The sequence below is a fragment of the Biomphalaria glabrata genome, chromosome 6 (genome assembly GCF_947242115.1).
Source record: "Biomphalaria glabrata chromosome 6, xgBioGlab47.1, whole genome shotgun sequence".
NCBI classification, from domain to species: Eukaryota; Metazoa; Mollusca; class Gastropoda; family Planorbidae; genus Biomphalaria; species Biomphalaria glabrata.
In genome coordinates this window covers 36104891-36127623 of record NC_074716.1, presented here as the reverse complement: position 1 = coordinate 36127623, position 22733 = coordinate 36104891, and the positions used below count along the sequence as shown (strand labels likewise).

At 36.1% G+C, this 22733-nt stretch overlaps 1 protein-coding gene across 1 annotated transcript in view; it reads right to left on the bottom strand.

Annotated features, from left to right (window-relative positions):
• The window catches only part of LOC106059857 (suppressor of lurcher protein 1-like), a 266518-nt gene that overhangs the window by 224397 nt on the left and 19388 nt on the right, over positions 1–22733 (bottom strand). The window contains exons 3-4 of the mRNA XM_056031426.1: positions 8626–8673; positions 7889–8069 (exon numbers count right to left, since the gene is read on the bottom strand). Of these exons, the coding sequence (XP_055887401.1) occupies positions 7889–8069; positions 8626–8673 (229 nt within the window). The remainder of the gene's footprint in view (positions 1–7888; positions 8070–8625; positions 8674–22733) is intronic.

Here is a 22733-nt window from a genome sequence, read left to right as displayed (position 1 = left end):
GAGCCTAGTAAATAACTAAACACTTGAGCTTGTGAAAATGAAAATGAAAATGTATGTCAACACGGCTAAAGCCATTCACATTTATAGCGGAAGTATGTGTGTAGAAATTCTTTTAAAACACAAATTTAAAGGTTAATTCTATTAAGTAATGAAAATAATAAACGTTATTTTGCATATTCGTGTGTTAAAGTAAAAAAAAAACACTATCTTTATCTATCTTTATGTTTACCAAGAGTAAATGTAGACTTTGCGAGATGTTATGTCACGCGCATGCTGATCTTTTGGTGCGCGATATGATGAATGAAAATGTCAACACGGATAGTGTATATGTGTAGCTATGTTGTTAACAGGTCTAAATGCGCATAAGTAAATCTGAAAAAAAAAAAGTAAATTGAAAATAAAGATATAAAATTAAACCGAATCGGTAGTTGTAGGCTTAAATACTTTAAAAAACACAATGGTAAGTAATTTGTATTATGTAAGTAGTTTATTAGTTAAATAATATGCCTTTTTTAATGCACGATAGTATGACCGCTGACGTTAATTTCATTTGTATCACTACGCGGCGCAAGTAATGGTGCGCGCGAGTTATGGAAAAGTACGTCAACACGGCTAAAGCTATTCACATTTAGAGCAAAACGAATTTCTGTAAACAATGTTTTGGAAACTCAAATTGGAATGTTAATTTTCGTTAAATAATGAAATGAATAAAAATTTGTAGATGTTCATGTGTAAAAGTAAAAAAAAAATTTTTCTTAAATTAGGCCTAAGGTTTGAAGTAACGTCTCTATTATATAAGATAAGAGAGATTTTCATCTCTGCGTATGCGTGACCTCTCCGTCATGCCTGATCATGTAGATATGGCTATGTGACCTAGATTTATGAAGTACTAATACTTTAATAGAGTTGGACAACTTTTTTTTTTTAGGGTCTTAAGTTTTTTTTTAAGGTTACCATACATACGCTACGGTTCCAGTTTGTACTCAAGGAACATTTATGCCAAATGTTATCATCTTTGGTAAAAAGGGTTTTGATTTCTATGCGGGACATACATACTTTCTACTTTATAACTGCTCCAACTATCGAGGCATTACACTTCTGTCAGTAGCAGGAAAGATCTTTGCTCGAGTGTTGCTCGACCGACTAACCCACTCTTTAGTGGATGAGGTCTTATCTGAAAGCCAATGTAGTTTCAGAGCCGGTAGAGGTACATCTGACATGATATTTGTTCTGCGACAACTACAAGAAAAATGCAAAGAGCAGAACTTAAACCTGTACGCTACCTTTGTGGACCTCACCAAGGCTTTCGACACTGTCAGTCGCGATGGTTTGTGGAGGATTTGGCTAGGCTGGGATGTCGTTCCTATCCATTCTCAAGCAGTTTCACGTGGGACAAAGAGGCCAGATCAGACACAATGGTGCCCTTTCTGATCGCTTCCCAATAGAAAATGGCGTGAAGCAGGGCTGTGTACTAGCACCTACTCTATTCGCTATCTTCTTTGGCGTAATGCTGCGTCAAATGAGGCAGCGATTGCATGAAGGCATCTACATCCGGTTTCGTTCTGACGGCAATGTGTTCAATCTCCGGCGTCTACTATCCCATACAAGAATAAAGGAGATGGTCATAAGCTTCTCTATGCCGATGATTGCGCCCTGCTAGCTCACAATGAACATGACCTCCAGAACGCGGTAAACGAATTTGCATACGCTGCCTCCTCTTTCGGTCTATCTATAAACCTCGGGAAAAAAGAAGTCACCAAATGAAACATACTCAGCCCCAAGGATCAAAGTTAACGGACAGTCCCTTAACGTGGTAGACCACTTCACATATCTGGGTAGTATAGTGTCAAATGACGCCTCACTTTCAAGGGAAGTTGATAACCGTGTAGCCAGTGCTAGTAGCGCTTTTGGACGCGTTCAGGCGAGAGTCTGGAAGAACAAATCGCTCCGCCTGCCTACAAAAATCAATGTCTACCAGGCGGTGGTTCTCTCAACCCTTCTATATGGCTCTGAGACATGGACACTATATAAAAAACAACTAAGGCTTCTTGAGCGCTTTCACCAAAGATGCTTGCGCTCCATCATGGACAGGACAGCACTACAAACAGCGATGTCCTGGTATGGACAGTATAGAGGGACTTCTTATGGTCCGACAGCTACGCTGGGCAGGGAACGTATCCCGTATGGGAGACGAACGTATACCAAAGGCAGTCTTTTTTGGTGAGCTAAAAGGTGGTCGACGTAACAGAGGCGCCCCACGGAAACGCTTCAAAGACTAGCTTATGCGTCAACTTTCCTTGGCTGACATAGAAAAGAGCACCTGGCTGCATGCGGCGTCGGAACGAGACAGCTGGAGGTCACTCACGAAGGCCGCGGGATACACATTTGAGACCAAAAGAAAATCTGCTGCCGAGGACAAACGCAGACGACGAAAAGAAAATCTAAATCGACCACCTGCGGACAATGGTTATGCTTGCTCTGGATGTGGCAAAATATGCAGGTCACAACTGGGGCTGCGCAGCCACGGGAAATACTGTATTCCTCACTAATCTTCGGACTCGAAGACTAGCCTTATTATTATTATTATTATATATACAATGGCGTAGCTAGGGTATATGATGCCCAGTGCGGTAACTCCATGTGATGCCCCCCACACCTTTCTAAAAAAAAAAGCATTAAAAAAACTAAATATAACATCGAAATTACTTTTTTTTTTCGATCTAATGTGTTTTATTTGTATTTATTGTTAAAGTATTGCTGATTTGCAAAAAAAATTAACAAAAAGATAATATAAAAATCTTATCTGCTTTCTTGCTGAAAAAATTGAAATCTATTTTTTTCCCAAAGATTGCCAAATAGTGAGTCACAAATTTTTTCAGCGTTGATTGCCATTAATTAATGAGTAGCTTGTGCCTGAAAACACTTCGCTCGCACAGAACTTCACTTATCACAATTGTCAAGAAATATGAAAATAATGACAATATTTACAACTGAATCATCTAGCCAACATCTTGTTTATTGAAACTCAATATCTCAAACAGTGTCCTTGTTTCAGAAGTTCAAATGCTTCTGAAGAAACTGCAACAAACCATTGAAGTATCTTTCGCTCCAGATGAAATTTGTTTTTGTCAATGTTGCTTTGAGAGATTAATCGAGATTAATTTCGATCTGAAGAACCAATAGTTGGGATGGTGACAACAATTCATATTTACCTACCACATTATGATATTGTTTATGTCAGGTTATTATTTCTTGAGCTATTTCGTCCAAGGAGGAATAAATTTCCATCCTTGTGTTAATACAGAATCTTCACCTTTTCCGTCGGGCATCTTTTGGCTAACACGTCTTTGAAGTTCTGTGCTAATCATCAAATCTGAGCACATGCATTCTGTAAAGGTAACACTGGCTTCAGCGATGTTCTCCCAACTAGAAGTTAAGAATGTTTTGATTTTTTTCCGCTTAAGTGCGCAGTCTCGAATTGTTTTTGAAGGTAGACTTACGCGTCCTCCTTAATTCAGTTAATAACTATCTTAAAGACTTCTTCTCTGGCGCTCAGGCGCGTTTTAACCAAGCGTTTAAGGCTAGTTTCAGTTATTTTGTTGAGGAATTCCGAGCGGTGTGCTGGTCGATAAAAAGGTGTGTGCACGGTTCAATGTATCGAAAAATGTTACTGAATAGATTTCAACTTCAGCCCGAATTCCAGAAAAATTCCGAGAATGGTTCGAGCAGATAATGAATTAAGATGATGTCAATGAAAGACTACAGGATTTGTACCTCGTCATTATCCATGACAACGTATTCTCAACATTTGAAAATTTGATCCAGTTTTATGATGTCAGGTGAACTGTCAAAAAAATCGAAAAATATTTGTGAACATGTGAATAATTGGTCTGGAACTAAGCTCGGTTCGGAGCACATGTTCTCTCACGAGTGGATTGAACTTGGATAGTAATTTCACAAACTCCTACAAAATGACCTAGATTTTGTCTGTCATTCTTCTTCAACTTGTTCGCGATGCCCATTAAGTGCCAGATTCTGCTATTTTAGAGTCTAAGGCATTTATTTATAAGCTCTAGATCTAGATGAAACAAGAGTACTGAACAATTGAGTAACAACCTGGTTCACAGCTTACGTTTAATTTAAGAAAGAACATAGGAGGTTAAGAAAAGTAGCAAAGTCAATTAATTTCTAGTTACCATTTCAGATTCAGTAGTTTATCTTTGTTCATGTTCAATGCGTTGATTTTATTGAGAAAATGTATCCTTAATTTGATGCCCCCCACCACTTGATGCCCCGTGCTGCCTGTACCACTCGCACAAGTAGCTATGCTACTGTATATATGACCCGCGGTCTGCAGGCATTACTTTGAGTATTATTGATATAGTGGATTGGATTTAGATCTATGTAAAACATGGCAAATGTTGGTTACCTACACTTTTTTAAAATTTCGCCATGAAAATGAAAGTAGGTTGTAAAATTTAGTGTACACCCTTACCCGACATATTGATATCCAATATAAAATACTGTGAAAACGGGTATAATCGTATTGTTAAAAAGGTTCGTTCTTAATAGTGATAGCTTTAGAACTTTTTAAAAAATTTTAGGGCCTTGTTGTAGGGACATTAAACATATACTATTGTCTCCGACATGATCAGAGAAACATTTATGCCAAGTTTTATCAAGATTGGTAAAACGGTTATAAGTTGTTGTTTTTTTTTCTAATCGTGAGGAACAGACCGACCAACTGACAAAACGCACAAAAATAAGCGGCTTTTATCCTAAACAAAAAATAAAATAAAATCAGAATATTTAAAACTTTTTGAGGGAACTATTTTAGTACCATATTTTGTCGCGGCCGTCACGCTACTGCACAAAAGTCGCTGCATAAAAAGTCTATTTTTTTAAAAATGTGCATGATATTTACATATAAAGTGTATTCTTAGCCTTTATAAACAAACATAAATGTTTTCTTTTAATTTTAGCAGCTATATGATCAGAAAAAAACATCTTTAACTAATATTTATATTTGCTGTGAGCATTTCTTGTATATTTTATAAAAATATTCGACTTGGTGATACTGAAAATACACAAAAAAAGTGTGACAGACTGACATTTTAACACAAACCTTACAAGGGCCGCTAACAATACATTTTGAAAAGACAATACCTCCATTATATAACCTAAAATAAAATATAATATAGAAACATTAATTTTAGCTCAAACGCTATACAAATTGCGTGATGTTCACACCGTCATCTTCTTGATCGAAGGATTCTACCAATAAGGCCAAAGGGCATTGAATAAGAAAGTAATTACTTACTGGAACCTTTCCTACATGTAGAATTAAGATCTAGTTTAAATCTAGATCTACTTGTAGATCTGGAATCTAGAAGTGGTCTATATTAGATTTACGTAAAATATAAGCAAAGCTTAGATAATTTATCAATAAACTTAGAGCAACTTTAAATTTAATAAGCAACTGTTTTTTTTTTCTTTAATAATTCTCATGATAAAAATGTAGGCATTTAAATCTAGACTTAGAAGACAATGCGCACATTTTTCCTGAACATTAATTTATTAAATTCTAGAATCTATAACTCCTTGCGTTGTAAAATTCTCGAACGCGATATTCTTTTCAAGAACGAGATAGTCTTTTCAAAACTGATGTTGGCTCTAGATTTAAGCAATGAGTTAGCCCCAGTGTTCAAATAACTTTTTCAGGCATCTCTTAACCAGGACAGAGTACTAAGGGACTGGAAAGAAGCTAACGTCACCCCCCACCAAAAATCTGACCCAGGAAACTACAGACCAGTATCACTTACCAGCATCACATGTAAAATCCTAGAACATTTAATATGTAGCGATATCATAAATTACATAATGTCCTTACTCCATACCAACATGGTTTTAGGAAATATAGATCATGTGAAACTCAACTAATACGACTGATTGATAATTTTTCAAAAGGTTTAGATGATAGTGAGCAAATAGATGCTATCTTACTAGATTTTTCCAAGGCTTTTGACAAAGTTAACCACCATAGTTTGCTTAAAAAATTTAAATATTTTGGCATTGATAGTCCATTGCATCAGTGGATTAAAGATTTTCTTATAGGGAGAGAACAAACTGCTGGGCTGGTCTTAGGCCACTGCAACCTATGCGGCCGCAGTGGACCCCGCGTTTTCATAGGCCCCGCGCGATGCGAATTCTAGGTGTAAATTATTATATTAAACCATTTTAACATAATATTAAAGAGTTCTTAGAATTCCCCTGAAATTATCAAATATAAGAAAATGTCATGAAAATCTCCTGATATTATTAAAATCTTCTAAAAACTGATGCAAATCTCCTTAAAACAGACAAAATTGTCATTTCGGGGTGTCATTCAATATGAAAAACGCCAATCCTATTCGCGATTAAAAAAAAAAACCGGCATTGTCAGCTTTCATTTAATAAAAATGTAATAATAAACCGAATTTTAACCAAAACAAGACAAACTGTAATAATAAATGGCTCTAAATCAACACCAATAACAGTAAACCCAGATGTACCTCAAGGAACTGTCATAGGTCCACTACTTTTCTTAATTTACATAAATGATTTGCCAAATTGCATTAGTCCAGGAACAAAAGTCATATTATTTGCAGACGAATGCATAACATATATATAACAATAAAAACAACAGCAGATTCAGAAATTTTACAAAGAGAATTAGATGAATTACAGAAATGGGAATCAACTTAGAGCATGTCTTTCCACCCAGAAAAATGTCAGTTATTAAGAAAAAAAAATCTAAAACAAATTAATTCCACTTATCTTATTCATGGCAAACCAGTAACAAAGACTAAAAACGCAAATACCTAGGTGTTATAATAAATGAAAAACTGTCATGGAATCCACATATTGATGAAACTATAAAAAAATCAAACAAAGCATTAGGATTTATTAAAAGAAATTTCTATAAATCAAATAAGAACATAAAACTAAAATGTTATTTAACCTTGGTTAGGCCAATAATAGGATATGCATCCTCTGTTTGGGACCCTCAACTCAAGATAACATTAAGAAACTGGAACAGACACAAAATAGAGGAGCGAGATTCATAACAAACAAATATTCACACTTAACTAGAGTAACACCTTTAGTAAAATCACTAAATTTAGAAAGCCTTCAGGACAGAAGACCCAAAAGTAAAGTAGCAATTATACATAAAACACTGAACCATAATCTTCAAATACAAAAACAAAATTTAATAAAATACTCTGAAAGACACAAAGATAAGGGCATATTCCTCGTCCCATATGCTAGGACAAATTTGTACAAATACTCCTTCTTCCCTAGTGCTATTAGAGAATGGAATGGGTTGCCTGAGCTAGCCAGGAAAACCAGTGACTTGGCAGAATTTAAGTCATTGGTTAATATGCATGCTAAATGCATGACGCGTAGGATGTAATCATCTTTTTTTTGAAGTAACGTCTGTATTATATAAGATAAGATAAGATATATATATATATATATATATATATATATATATATATATATATATATATATATATATATATATATATATATATATTATTAGCTATTAGTAATTTAACGAAAAAAGTATTTTTAATCTGAGAAGAATTCACACTGCATAAAACATTTATTTTTCATGTTTATTTTGTATGATGAAAGACTTGATTGTGATATAATTACTTATTAATCATTTGGTGTACTACACACCTAAGTTTGTATAGTCTTAATAATTACTGTCTAGTAAATGGTGTCTTTATTTTTATATTACATTTAATAAAAACATTAAATAGCTATTATAAATTAAATGTAGATGTAATAATCTTACTTGCGCACAAAAGATATTGAAAAAAATATCTGTCAAGCAACTTACCCGCTTGGATCTGGCATCTTTAGATCAAACTCTATGAAATTTAATTCTATAATTTCCAAAGGTTCCCCAATAAAGGAATAGAGAATGCAGTTGATGCTGGCAGGGTAGACCTGAGGAAAGTTGGGTGAGGTGAACCGGCCACTGGTGAGTCCACTACTTTGATACACCACACAGTCACAAGCTAAACACAAAGGAGACAGGTTTAGGGAAAGAATATAAGTTCAATCTTAAACAATACCCGTTAATTAAATATATTGTTGTAAAAGACTGATAGGGAATTTTCTTTTATTTACACACCTATTTTGAGGAGAAGTTTGAGTAAATTTTATAGACTAGCCAAAGAGATCAAATGTCTATTACACATTCAAATTGTTATTAAGTTTTTAATATCATTGAAGGTTTATCGAAGGTTTTCAACATAAATAATATTTAAGATATATACTTACCTTTTTCAAAAACAATTTCTTAAGTGCCACTAATGTTTCTATTATTGTTTTGTAATTGGATGTTAAATTATTATTTTATTTAAATGCTCCACTATTAATATTGCCAAATAAAAATATAATATTGATTATTTTAGGCAGCAGTAGATTTAGAAAATTTGTTAGAATATAATTTCTGATGACATCAATTTAGATCTGATTTGTGACTCTTCAAAAGAAGTTAGTAAAAGCTATGGTTCATGCGACATCTTGTCTTAAATGATTACAATGTTAAGATTGACTTGCTAGAGTTACCTCTAGTTATGTGATAAGTACTTTCGTAGTTTAAACAATTTTCAGGAGCTGAGGAATGGGTGAAGAAGAAATATTTCATTAATGAACACATGTGTTGACATTTATAAAGTATCTTATAGAAAATAAGTTAACTAACTGAAAGATAATTTATAAGCGTTTCAAATAAACATGATGTTTGCTGACCCTTTAATTTTTAACCTGGCCCCATTGTCTTAATTTTCGATATAAATTCAAACGAAGGGTTAAAAAGTGAACTAGTGAAATTTATTAGTGGGAAATAGGGTGCATAATGTTATAGAAAATTATTTAGGATGAAATCTTATGTATAGTCCTAACGATTTCATTAAGTGTCGTAAGGATTCACCTGAAATTTAGTACAGAGGTTTTCTTTTACCTCTTCAACACCTGCTGAGAAACGCTTTTGACAGATTCGCAGCCCAAACGTTGCAATTCGCAAAAAAAAAAATAAAAAAAAAATTCTTACTTTTTGCCAAAGTCAACTTATTTTTAATTTGCCTTACGTCATTTTGTCACATCATTTCCGCTTTCTTTTAGCCATGGTTATAACAAAATAAATATAAAAAAAAGCATAGCCTAATAGCATCAAGAAGAAAGATTTTAAGTCTATTGTTTTGTTCGAGAGAGAAAACAAGGAATGATAATGATTCGCGCCTGTGAGTGTGTAAAGAATACTATATTCTGTTGCACTATTTTTCACTACATTCAACAGGAGTCAAACAAATACAATTAGTACAACGTAATTGATATTTCATTTTTTTAGAGCACGCCATTCCAAAATAAATGTATTGTAATTTGTAAGGGCCTTCGGCCTGAAACTGATGGTCTCAAGTCTAAAGAAATGTTTATGATGTCTACTAACGTCCATTCGCTTGCTTTATGATTAAGGTATTTAAAAAAATAAAACTAAATATAGGTGCTAGATCTAGAATTCAAAAGCTGTAAAGTGTTTGGTGAAGGGTCGATCAATTGGAAGATGCAAAAAAAAAAAAGTTTAGGGTTGTCATTGTAATAAACAAAAAGGGGCCGAAAATTTTGGAAGCAGGTTTGGGAGGGGTTTCCGTAGAAAAGCAACTTCGAATATATTCAATATATCGATATTGAATAGAGAAGCCGAAAAGTAGTCAAAGATTGTACGTAGGCCTAAACTTTTTTTGTTGTGGGCATGAATTCACGGCCCAAAAGCATGTGTTTTTTTTGTCCATTGGTCGGCTGTGTGTGTTTTAAAGCGATGCGCAGGGTGGAAAAAAGGGGCATTCCAGAGACAGAGGGAGAGAGGGCCTTAGACACGTCACTCTTTTTCACCAACTTTGAGATGGCTGCAAAGTCACGGTTTAGTGCGTCCGACATTTTACTGTCTGTGTCCATCGACCCTTGTGTCGTTAAGAGGGGCGCCTTGGTCAAGTTACTTAAGAGTTTCCAAACATGTCCATCAGCTAAGTCTAGGTTGGCGCAGTGCTCAAAATAGCCTTTACAAAGAGACGTATGTCCAGTTGATGTTTCCAGCTAAGACCTCCAGCAAGTCCAAGTATACAAAAACAAAATTTAATAAAATACTCAGAAAGACACAAAGATAAAGGCACATTCCTCGTCCCATATGCTAGGACAAGTTTGTACAAATACTCCTTCTTCCCTAGTGCTATTAGAGAATGGAATGGGTTGCCTGAGCTAGCCAGGAAAACCAGTGACTTGGCAGAATTTAAGTCATTGGTTAATATGCATGACTAAATGCATGACGCGTAGGACGTAATCATCTTCTTTTTTGAAGTAACGTCTGTATTATATAAGATAAGATAAGACATCCGATGCACCCCTAAACAGAATAGCATGATTGCACAACTATTCAGGTTCTAAATATGGAGTTGATGAGTTCAGTAGTAACTAAGACTGGCTAGTGATCGCTACCAAAGTTATCCAGTACATCTATTCTCGACTGCGTGCTTAGATAAATTGTCTACAGTGACCGATCTAACCGCGACACGCCCCCATTGCCGAGTGGGGGCAGTCTTTATCGTGCAAAACAACCAGAATTGATTTATCACATATCTCGAGCAGCTTGTGACTAGATGTGTCTGTCTCCGAACTTACCCAGCGGGCAACCATCGTCCTCGTGCTCACGCAGTGTGAATTGTAACTCGAACTTGGGTGGGTTGTACAGGTTTACACTTGTGAATCGTTGACTACATTTGTACACCTCAAATGTCAACATATCTGTCTGACCAGGTTTCGCAGGGACGCTGGATTCCACAACTCGGGGCTGTCAACGTATTTCCAACAAGCTCACTAGGACCTGGCAAAAATTCACGCAAGGTCACCGGAAAGCAGTGCAACCATAAAGAAGGGGCGGTCCCTGGTTCGAGCATTGAGTTTTCTGACACATAAGGACCTCAACCTCGTTTCGCTTTACAAGTGTATGAACCTCTATCTGTTTCAGCGCCAACTGCCGATTTAGAATAAGGTGGATTATTCAAAGCTGCTGCTTGCTATAGTCGTTAACGGTTTGAGATGCACCACTACCTCCTTTTGCCTTGTCTCCTGGTGCGGTCACCTTTCGGGTTTTGTTGGGGGGCAAGACTACCCCATTCAAACGGGAGGCCAGCGCGCCTAAAGGATGCAGGCCATCTGTTTCACATCCTGGCACCGTATCGGTAGAGGGAACTGTTTCCTCACTAAAAGATTGGCTCTCCGATGGTAGCACACTTTGCGACCACAAATCTATCCTTGCCGATGTATGGCTCAGATCCGCTTTAACTACATGTATAATCGAACTAGACATGAGAGAGATAGAGAGGGGGAGAGAGAGAGAGAGAAAGGTTACCCCAATGGGTGGGGCAAACTGGTCGCATGTTAAGCAACTGGCGATTACATCGATGGAACAGTAGCTTATCATCCTAGGTCGCTGGACGATGTCGGCATCAACTAGAAACGTCTAATAGATCGTTCCTACGGCGTTCAAAACCAATGCAGACAGCGAGATGGCCTTTGTTAGTGACCTCAAGCTGTTTTGTTCTGAGGCCTCATGCAACCAAGTTCTCTCTTCTATGTCAGCTAAGGCATGTTGGCACCTAAGCTGGTCTTTAAAGTGTTTCTGTGGGGCACCTCTGTTATGTCGACCACCTTTTAGCTCACCGAAAAAAGACTTCTTTTGGGATACGCTCGTCCCCCTTACGGGATACGTGCCCTGCCCAGTGTAGCTGTCGGACAATAAGAAGTCCCTTTATACTGTCCATACCGGCGTTCGCATGGACAACGCTGTTTGTAGTGTGGTTTATCCACCGCATATGCATGATGGAGCGCAAGCATCTTTGGTGAAAGCGTTCAAGAAGTCTTTGTTGCTTTCTGTATAATACCCACGTCTCAGATCCATATAGAAGGATTTAGAGAATTACCGCATTGGTAGACATTGATTTTTGTAGGCAGGCGGAGCGATTTATTCCGCCAAACTCTCGCCTGAAGGCGTCCAAAAGCACTACTGGCCCTACTGTTTATTTCTACATAGATCTAGATCAACATCTATTTCTCCTTTAGATATAGATGAAAATTACGAATCCACATAATGGGCATATTTCAATAGACGTTTTAGAATTATTTTTTCAAAGCACTTCATTGGAATGGATTAAGTGCTACGGGAGGTAGGTTGTTATCAGAAACAATGATCTTCTTTTTGGGTAATGTAGTATTTCTGATGTCTTCCAAACGGTAGGTATTGTGTGCGTTTTTGCAGTACTTATTGAGTATAGCACATAAGATTCAAGCCAATTTTTCCAAACATAGCTTTACAAGTTTTTCACTTTGACTTGTTTGAGCATTTTTGTTTATTAGTTTATTCTAGTTTATTAAACAGTTCTTGAAATTGGTCTAGATTGATGTTGTCAAATGATGTCAATAAGTCATCATGGTTCTTATCAAAGTTGTGGCAGTCAAAACGACTGTAGAAATTATTTAATTCATTGACTAATTTGTTATTGTCAGCAACACACATTGGTTCGAGCTTAGCTACATAACCAGTCATTTGTTTCAAGACAGTCCAACAAGCTTTAAAGATTTTTCTAGAAAAAGCTTTACATTTTTTTTTTCTCAAACCTCTCTTTTCCTTCAAATAATTTATTTTTAAGGGTGAGGTGAATACAGAATGACTTCTCTTGCATAGGATCGCATCTTTTATTTCTTTGCTCATCCAAGGTCTATTAGTACTGAATGTTTTAATTATCTTCTTTGGTAAAATTATTTTTACACAGAACTGGATATACGAATTGACGGCTGTGGTAAGTTCATCTATGTCAGGGCAGTTGTTTATAAATATGTCCCAATCTGTCTGCTCGAGCCCCACCCCCACCCTTAATTACGCTCTTAGAATTTTGTGACTCGCTTGATTTAGCTTTTTTTTTTGTATTGAAAGGAGGGGGGTTCCATTCAACATATCCTCGAGAGGGATTTAAACTCAAAAGCTTCTCGGAAATGCTGGAGCAAGTGATGGTTCAACATTAAATTTTACCCGTCTTATAAGATGTGCAGAACTATTTTAAAACGGCTAGATCTAGATTTATAAGTATGCCTCTATTCTAAATCAAAAAAATAAAAGTCCTAATATTTATTACGTTTTTTGCAGATTCTAAAGGTGCTTCTCTAGATCTAGATCTTTGACTGACAAAATAAAAATAAATATGTAAATAGTGGACAAAGTTAAGCATAATGATGTATGTGGGTAGTATTATAGTGCAGTGAAATGGAAGGCTACATCTGATGTAGTGTTTGTGCATACTCAATAATATGGGTTTGTGGGCCGTTCGATTAAAGGATGAAATAGACAAAATAAGGAGACTTTTAGGATTTGAGGGCTACAAAATTGTGTTAGCTGTAGGGTAGCGTTGTAATGCGGACTGTTTATTGATAGGTTTAAAAGTATTCAAGGCGATATATACATACCAATTAGTAGCGAAGCACGGGTATCATGTATATTTATGAGCTCTTACAATTGAACGACAGCCGTTTCATTACAAGATACAATGTGCTATTCTAAATAAGGTAATTCTCTACATTTATATATATGACTGAACAAAATATTTAAATTGTGGACTAAAATATGTTGCGAATAGTAATATTTCTTCTTTCAAACTCTAACGCGAGAAAGGGCGTTTTCCATTTAAAAATGTGTGTATATGTGGGGAGCATTATAGTGCAGGGAAATCGAAGGCTACAAATGATTGGCCAAAGAAGTATTTGTTGATAATGGGGGGAGAGGGGGGGGGGGGTTGCGAGCCTTTCGTTTGTACGATGAAAAAGACAAACAAAAAAAAAAAGGACATAAAATTCAAGGGCTAGAAAATTGTGTTGGGGTTGGGGCGTTGTTATACGCTGTTTTATTGATAGCTTTAAAAGTGTTGAGGGCAAAACAGGCATTTATACCAACTATTTCGACCGTACCGTAGCACGGGTATTAGCTAATATTATATGTAAGTATCACGCACAATTTTTACAAAGCTAATATCAACTCACTCTGTCTTTCTGTCTGTATAGTGACCGTCTAGTCAAAAGTTTGTGCACCTTATTTCTCAGACAGCCAATCTCGGATCAAGCTGAAATTTTGCACAATTATTTCTTTCACCCCTGAAAACATAGGAATCAAAAAAAAAAAAAGGGGGTAAATTAACTAATGGTAATAAATTATTTTGTTTGGTATCACAAACAAGGGAAAGAAATTGTACTTGACTGAAGTGGTGGTATCAGCTGAATTAGTCTAAGGTTTAGTGAACACAAATATGAAATAGAAACAATAGATAATTACATAATCTTCCATGTTCATACAATCTTCCCTAGCAGAGTGGTTAGGGCATTGGCTAGAGAAGCCCCAGAATGCTTTAGACCACAAGTTCAAATTCAGGTCGTTCCCTTTTTTTAAAAAATCATTTAAAAGCGATCACCCAGATACCTCGTTCTTTCTTCCCCTATATCTAACAACTGGTCCAGACAAGTGATAGAATCATGGCCTATTGAGAAAGCTAAAAGTATGAAATAGTGTTAAACAAAAACATTAGGTACAAAAATATTTCTAATCACAGATTTAGGATAGATCTATTAAACATTTAATTACATGACTGAGCTAAACTAATTGATAAGCTTTGTTTTTTTTAAAGCATTTTTTTGTTTTGCTTGTATAGCTGCCCCATACCTGAAGGCACGTATTATAGATTTTGTGATCTTACTGATGACAAAGTGTGGCCACAATGTATTTGATTCTTGCTTTCACAAGAGAGATGTAGCAGAATCTCGTCTTGTTCTGAATTTGTTGCAGTTTGGCGATTTTGTCATCTGGTAAACGTGCTACCACGGCGTTGCAGCAGGCAGGAGAATATGAATGCTACAGCTAAGCTTTTTTTTTTATTGATTTCGTCGTCTAATATGATCGGATCTGGCCTAATCTGCGCAGCTACAGATAAAGACCCTTTACATGATGTTTTGGAAAGGCAGCTCCAGGACAAATGCCAAGAACAAAATACTGACCTCTTTTCAATATATATTGACCTAACAAAAGCATTGACACTGTTAGTAGTGGAAGATCTCTGGAAGATCTAAATAAGGATGTCCACAAAAATTCATAACCATGGTGAGTCTTTCATAATGGCACCAAGGCTTGTATTCAGGAGAGCGGAGAACCACCAGGGTCCTTTGCAGTATCAAATGGGGTAAAACACGGTTGTGTCCTAGTACCCACATTGTTCAGTATCTAGTTCTTCGCTATGTTGACAGTACATATAACGAATAATTATAACGTACAGATTTGATGGTGGACTATAAAACCCGAGGCGAATCGAAACGAAATTTAAAGCGAAATCAGCAACAATGAAGGACCTGCTATTTGCTGCCGAATGTGTTCTAAATGCCTGCTCCGAAATCGATCTGCAGAGTATCGTCAGTAGAGGTGCACCGGATGGTACTTTGGTATATTCGACCGGAGCTGGATATGACCGGATAGTAAAATAGGATATTCGGCAGGAGCCGGATACCTACATGTCTTGTAAATAGCTTGTGTTGCTGAAAATCTTGCAAAACTGTTAAATAACATACTTATATTCGTATTACTTTTTTTCCTTTTATTTACCTTATTGTTTTAAACTCTGTTACTAATTGAGAAATTAAAGATTAATAGTATTTATAAAAAGGCCTATCACAAACTAATCTGTATAGTAGATTAGTTGTCTGAGCCATATGGTCCCATTACGTATTCAAAGCCAGTTCGGTTACCCGTTTAGAGGTGTGGCTTAAGTCCAGACCCCTAATTAAGAATTGCTACCAAATAAACAAACTCAGTTCCCTCGTAAAGTGTGACCTCTAGAGAGTGTCGATATGCTGACATTAAACCTACGTCCATCGTATTGGACTTGTGGTCACCTATCAATGAACTCAATGTGATGGACAAAACAAATAAAAAGGGTGTAGAAGTTGTTTATCTCTACCACTGGAGATACACCCCCACAGCTAGACAGACGTATGGTCAGCGTGACGTAGTCAAGGTATATAACATCTGAACATGTTAACTAACCCACTCAAAGAGAAAATGAAAAAATGTGTCAGCCATTGCTGCTCTGTATTTAAAGCGCATTTATAATGTAAAGCTTCGTTTCTATTTATATTAACACGCCTTATCTTTATAATCTTTCTGTCTGTAACATGCTACGGAAGGATGATACTAGGTATCACATTTAAAGACCGAACTAAGAGACTAGAGACAGGGTTACTGCACCGATTGGACCCAATGATGACCTGCTAACTCTCGTAAAAAAACGCAAGCTAAAAATCTATGGCAATATTACAAGGTCTTCGGGGCTCGCAAAGACATTCCTTCAGAGAAAAGTACCAGGAAAAAGAAAAGGCAGACAGAGAAAGCGATGGGAGGACAACATCAAAGAATGGACGGGCCTGCCATTGAAAGAGGTTCTAAGGCAGACATGTCAAACTGGGTGTTCGGGGGCCGCATGCGGCCCTCGACCACCTTGCATGCGGCCCCCTTGGCCACCTAAAAAATTATAAAAATAATGTTAAACTATTACGCTGGAAAACAAGAGATGACAAGCTACTTGAATTGAAAAATAGTATTTGTTAAACTGAACAACGAGTGAAACAACGAGTGAACAACTGCAGTGAAAGCAAGCTACATTTTGTCAAACTTCATTGTAAGCCATTGCAAATCATTTAATAAATGTGATTTTATGAAGGAGTGTGTCGTTAGAGCCGAAGTAATTTGTCCAGAAGCATTCAAAGAAATAGCGTTAACTAGTGACACTGTGATAGAATAAATGACATGTCAGTCAGGTTGCGTGAACAATTAAAGAACAAATTAGCTGATTTTGAATTATGAATTATGGCTCTCTATGAGTCAACTGATGTAAAGGGTGTAGCACAGTTGGTTATATTCATAAGGACCTGTGACAGGAATTTTGACATACACGAGGAACTACTTGAGTTCTGTTCTATGCATAACACCACAACAAGCGAGGATGTTTTGAGAAATGACAGGAGGTGATAATGCAGTACAATTTATCTTTGGTAAAGCTATCTAGTCTAACAAGGTATGGCGCACCAACCATGAAATTAAATGGTTTTGATGCAAAGTTACTTGCAAAAATAAGAGACTGATGATAATTTTAAATTTGCTCATTTTCAGGGCATCATTCACCAAGAAACATTCTGCGCACAGCAATTACAGTTTCAACATGTCATAAGACCGTTTTCAGTCATTCTCAATTTTATTCGTGCCCGTGGTTTTAATGCTCGCCAATTTTTTATGTTTCTGGATGACATTGGACATGAATTTGATTGTGTCCCCTACTACACAGAAGTTCGCTGGCTCTCATGACATATAATATTGAAGAGATTGTTTGCACTGCTTGAGGAAATCGTATTGTTTCTGAACATGAAAGTTGAACCTGTTGAACATTTCCAAACTGACGAAGTGTTCAGGATTTGGCATTAGCAGTTGATCCCACTGGTCACCTGCAAGACTTGAATTCGAAACTTCAAAGTAAAGACAAAATTGTCACAAATGCGTGTAATCATGTAAAATGCTTTCAAGCAAAATTAGGACTGTGGATAAACCAAATATGAAGTGAAAATCTTGTTCACTTCTCAACGTGACAGGAACTAAAAAGAGTAAATAGGGTTGCGACATTTGGTGAATGTCTTACATCTAGAATCGTTAGTAGATGCTTTCAATTACCGTTTTCGTGACTTCGTTACATAAGAGCAAGAATTTTCGTGTTTTTGTATCTCCGTTCTCATTTGATTCTGAAAATGCTGCTGGAAATGTGCAACTAGAGCTGATAGAATAGCAGTCTTAGTTGAAATCGAAGTACATTGAAATGGCTGTGCCAAAATTGTACAGTTATTTACCCTGAACAGTATGTTGAATTGCGGAAATTTGCAGCCAAAATTCTTGCTATGTTTGCATGCACTGGTCTCTAATGAGCAGTTCTTTTCCATAATAAAAGCTACAAAAAATCTCACCGTTCGAGATTATCTGATCAAAATTTGCCATCTGTGATGAAAGCGTCAGTGACAAACAAATTTCAACCTGACATTAATAAAATGGTATCCCAGAAAAGATTTCAAGCATCAGGACAAAGAAAATAATGCGTAATCAAAGTATTTTTTAATTAGCCAGTAGTACTAAAAATTTAACTAAGGGACAGGTATGCCATTATTATTGCATTCTATTGCATTATTTCTAATTTACAAAAAAAAAACTAGTAGGCTGTTTTGCAACTGATTTTTTTTTTGCTGCGGCCCCTCAGGTCGTAGTAAGTTTTCTATGTGGCCCATACACCTTAATGAGTTTGACATGCCTGTTCTAAGGCAAAAGACAGAGAGGAATGGAGAAAGACGGTCTACAAATCTTGCATGATGCCCCAACGATTCAACAGACTAAGGGATATAGGTAAAGGTAAAGGCTAAATAATCTTTATAATAAAAAGATGTTTGGTGCATATTCATATAAGTCCTATTTTTAAGCACATTATTATGTTTTTAGATAAAAGTAAATACATTCTATAACAGACAATTATGGAACGAGGTCCACTTCATGCTTATTAAATAGGTACAAGGTGTACTTTATACTATTCAGCCTACTACCCTGCAGTATTATTCGACCGGAGCCGAATATGGCCGAATAGTGAAAAAGGGTCGAATATTCGGCAAGAGTCGAGCCGGAGCTACTATCCCTAATCGTCAGTGATTACGTTCAGACTTCGGTCTCGCTATAACACAAACTCAAAACCGGCCCGCAAAGTGGTCCGCTACGGCAACTAAAAAAGGCAGGTTTAATTATTTTCAGAAAGAATATCAGAAACTATGAACTACAAACTATCACCAACTACGATACAAAAAGAAGAGATGTGCTGGGGTCGAAAGTGTTGCCGGTAATGTTGTATTGGTAATTCGACTAATGACTTGATACCACAGGATGCAGAGACTTATTAATGTTATTATTATTTCATTGTTAATATTCATATGTATTCAATGAACTGTTAGTTATGAAGATATAGTTAATACAGATTTTTCAATTAATTGGACCCCACAATGACCTGTTAACCATTGTCAAAAAACGTAAACTCAAACTCTATGGCCACATCACAAGGTCCTCAGGGCTCGCAAAGATCTTCCTTCGGGGAACAGTACCAGGAAGAAGATGAAGAGGAAGACAGAGAAAGCCATGGGAAGACAGCATCAAAGAATGGACTGGCCTGTCGGAGAATAAAATGCTATCAAAGGCAAAGGACAGAGAGGAATGGATAAAGACGTATGACAGATCTTGTGTTGTGCCCCAACGGTCCAACAGACTAAGGGATAGATAAAGGTGAAAGGTGAAGATAAAGTTAAATGTGAACCTAGCCTAACTTATGTTATTTAATGATTATGTAATTGATCTAATTGTTTTGTAAAGGTCCAATCTCTCATTCAAAGCCTCGACATACATAACTCTTCCCTTAAAAATAAGACATTTACCTTTAGTTCAGTATTGTAACTGCTATTAATAATGAATAGTTGTAAAAATGGTGTATTTTTATGAAAAAACAACAACAACTGATCGCATAGTGGATTTTAAAAATTTAATTTCTCCCTTTTAGAAAAGAAAAAGTAGCCGTTGCATCAGAACTTTAAAGGGTCTAAAATATCGTGATGTCGAATTTTCATTATATTTTCTAGTTTACGACATCTAAACGGAATGAACGGATGGACGGACAGACAGACCACACAAAACTAATAAAGGCTATTTCCCTTTCGGGGGCAGCTAAAAAAAAAAGTCTTCTGTTTGCCTGCTCCGTGTAAAAGCAACTTGGATGGAAGAATTAAGACAGGAAATAAATGCAATGGATAGATTCACCTCCCTTGGCAGAACATTCACTCGAAATGGAAAGAAATTGAAACAACGCAAATAAAATCGACTAGCGTATCGCCAAGGTCAGTGCATCCTATGGTATGGTATGTTCTAAAAACGTCTGGAATAGACGAGGTTTTACTCAAGTACCAGTTAGGGATCTGTTGAGCTGCCATCCTCCCCACATTGCTCTATGCATCAGAAACGTGGACCGTATACAGAAGACATGCACACAAAAAAAAACTGAACCATTTTCACGTGATCTGTCTCAGAAAAATATTAAATGGAAAAAAAAAACTGTTACTGAAGTCGTTCAAAGAGCATCCACACAATCTTGATGCAGTCTCAGCTGTAATTGCAGGCAACGTCTGCAGAATGGAAGACTCCCGCATCATAAACGACTCACAATGTGGACAAAGAAAACCATTAAAGCATTTCAGAAAGCCTTCAGCATTAACCCTACCACCTTGTAAACGGAAACATGATAATAAATGTCATGGTTTTGCTCTGTTAAAACTAGCGCACAAATTGCAGAGGACAAGAGAAGATCGCTGGCAGAAGAAAAGGGTCAGTGAAAAAAAGTGTAGTAACCTTACAAAACACTACAGAAAAACATGTCTTTTATGCTTTAATATTGTACAAGAATGACAAAACATTTCACAACAAGGTTACAAAGACAGTTTGTGTGGAAACACAAACTCAAAGTCGGCCTCCGAAGTGGTCTACCTAGAGCTAAAGTCTTCACCAGGATTCGAACACGGGATTTCCGGTTCCAAGTGCTTTACCCCTCAGTCACAGCATCTCCATATATGCATTTAGCATACACTTCTATTTTTTAAAATAATAATTCTTAACCTTATCTATGCATTCAAAATTAATAACATGTTGCATGTAATAAGAGCAACTAAAAAAGATTTATTCTTCTTACAAAATTAGATAAATTGGCAACACGGTAAAAAATTCTTGACCTATTTAGGTAGTGAGCTAGCTAGAAATGACATGACAGACTTGGACAAGACTGTCCCCTCGCAAAAGCCAATATTGAACTCTAGATTACTCTAGATCTAGATCTATGACTTTATGTATAACTCAAGATCTACTTTATTCTTTAACACATGAACATACAAAATTAAGTCTATTCATTTAATTTTAATCAAATATATGTAGGCCTACAAGCAAATGTCTTTATTTGAAAAAATGGATTTAAGTAGATTAGCTATTTTGATAGCACCATTCACTCATACTATTTTTACATTTTTACGCATTCGCTTTACTTATAACATTATTATATTTCGTTTAATTGTTTACAAACTACTCTCAGTGACTCATCGACAGTTATACGCAAACAAAAAACCCGTGGGCCGCGGGTAATATATGTCTAGTTATAAATAAATCTGCACCCCTAAGCTGTCAGAAGATAAGCTATTGCCTTAATAATTAAAATTTTGTTCAAATTATTTACATTTATTTACAAGTCAACATGGAAGCTATAGCATGAAAAGTGCTTTTGATACAAAAAAATTGAGGGTTAATTTGATTAAAATTTGAAATGAATGAACTTTATTTTGTATGTTAATGTGTTAAAGTATAAAGTAGATCTTTCTTCTTTGAATTAGATCTAAATTATAGTTAGATCTATACTGTATGGAGTCTAGACTTAGATGTAAGCTTGGATAGATGAATGGGATTATAAAGTACGGCAGGACTACTAAATTCGCAGATATAAGGAACGAATTTATGTAAAATTGCTAATGAAAGAAGACAAATTTGAAGATTAGTTATTTTTTTTAAATAATGAAATCAATAGACTATATTTTGTAATTTTCATGTGTCAAAGTAAAAAACTACCTGTGCAAAGTGTAGTTCTTAAATTTAGATCTAGATCCTTTCGATGTTTTCTCATGTCAACATGGTAAACTTTGCCTAGATTTTATAAGATACTAATACCAGTGGCGTAACTAGAGTATATGATGCCTGGTGCGGTACCTCATCTTGATGCCCCCCCCCAAAAAAAAAAAAAAAAACTAATTAATAACATTGCAAAACCTGTTTAAAATAATATGTATTCATAAATCAAATATTGTTAATTCAAAAAAATCACTTTTACATAAACATACTACAAATTAATTTTACGCGCTTTCTTGCTGGCAAAAGTATCAATAATTTTATCAAAATCCATTTTTTTCCACCAGTTTTTGTTCAATGGACAAAATGGCCAAATTAGTGAGTCATCGTTGATCGCAAATTATTCTTGATCAGTTTAAGTTTGCAAAAACTTCGCATGTAGCGACGCTTACCTCAATAGTCAAAAATATGTGAATCATGATGATATTCGGGACTGAATCATCTAGCTGATATTTATTTATAAAATTCAAGAGCTCAACAGGTTTTGAAAATTCGAAGGCTTTTGATGAAACTGTGACAAACCGTTAAGCCTCTTTCGCTCCAGCAGAAATTTGTTTTTATCAATGTCGCTAGGAGTACTATCGAAATTGATTTCAACCTGAGGATTTAATAGGCGACAAAAATTCATATCTATCTGCTACATCATGAAGTTGCTCGAATCGGGTGATTATTTCTTGAACAATCCTGTCCAAGGTAGAATAAATTTCCCTTCGTAGCTCTTCTTTGTGTGTAAGTACAGAGTAGTCACTTTTCTCACCAGGCATCTTTTTCTTTTGGCCAATACGTTTTTGAGGTTCTGTACTGATTCTCAGAT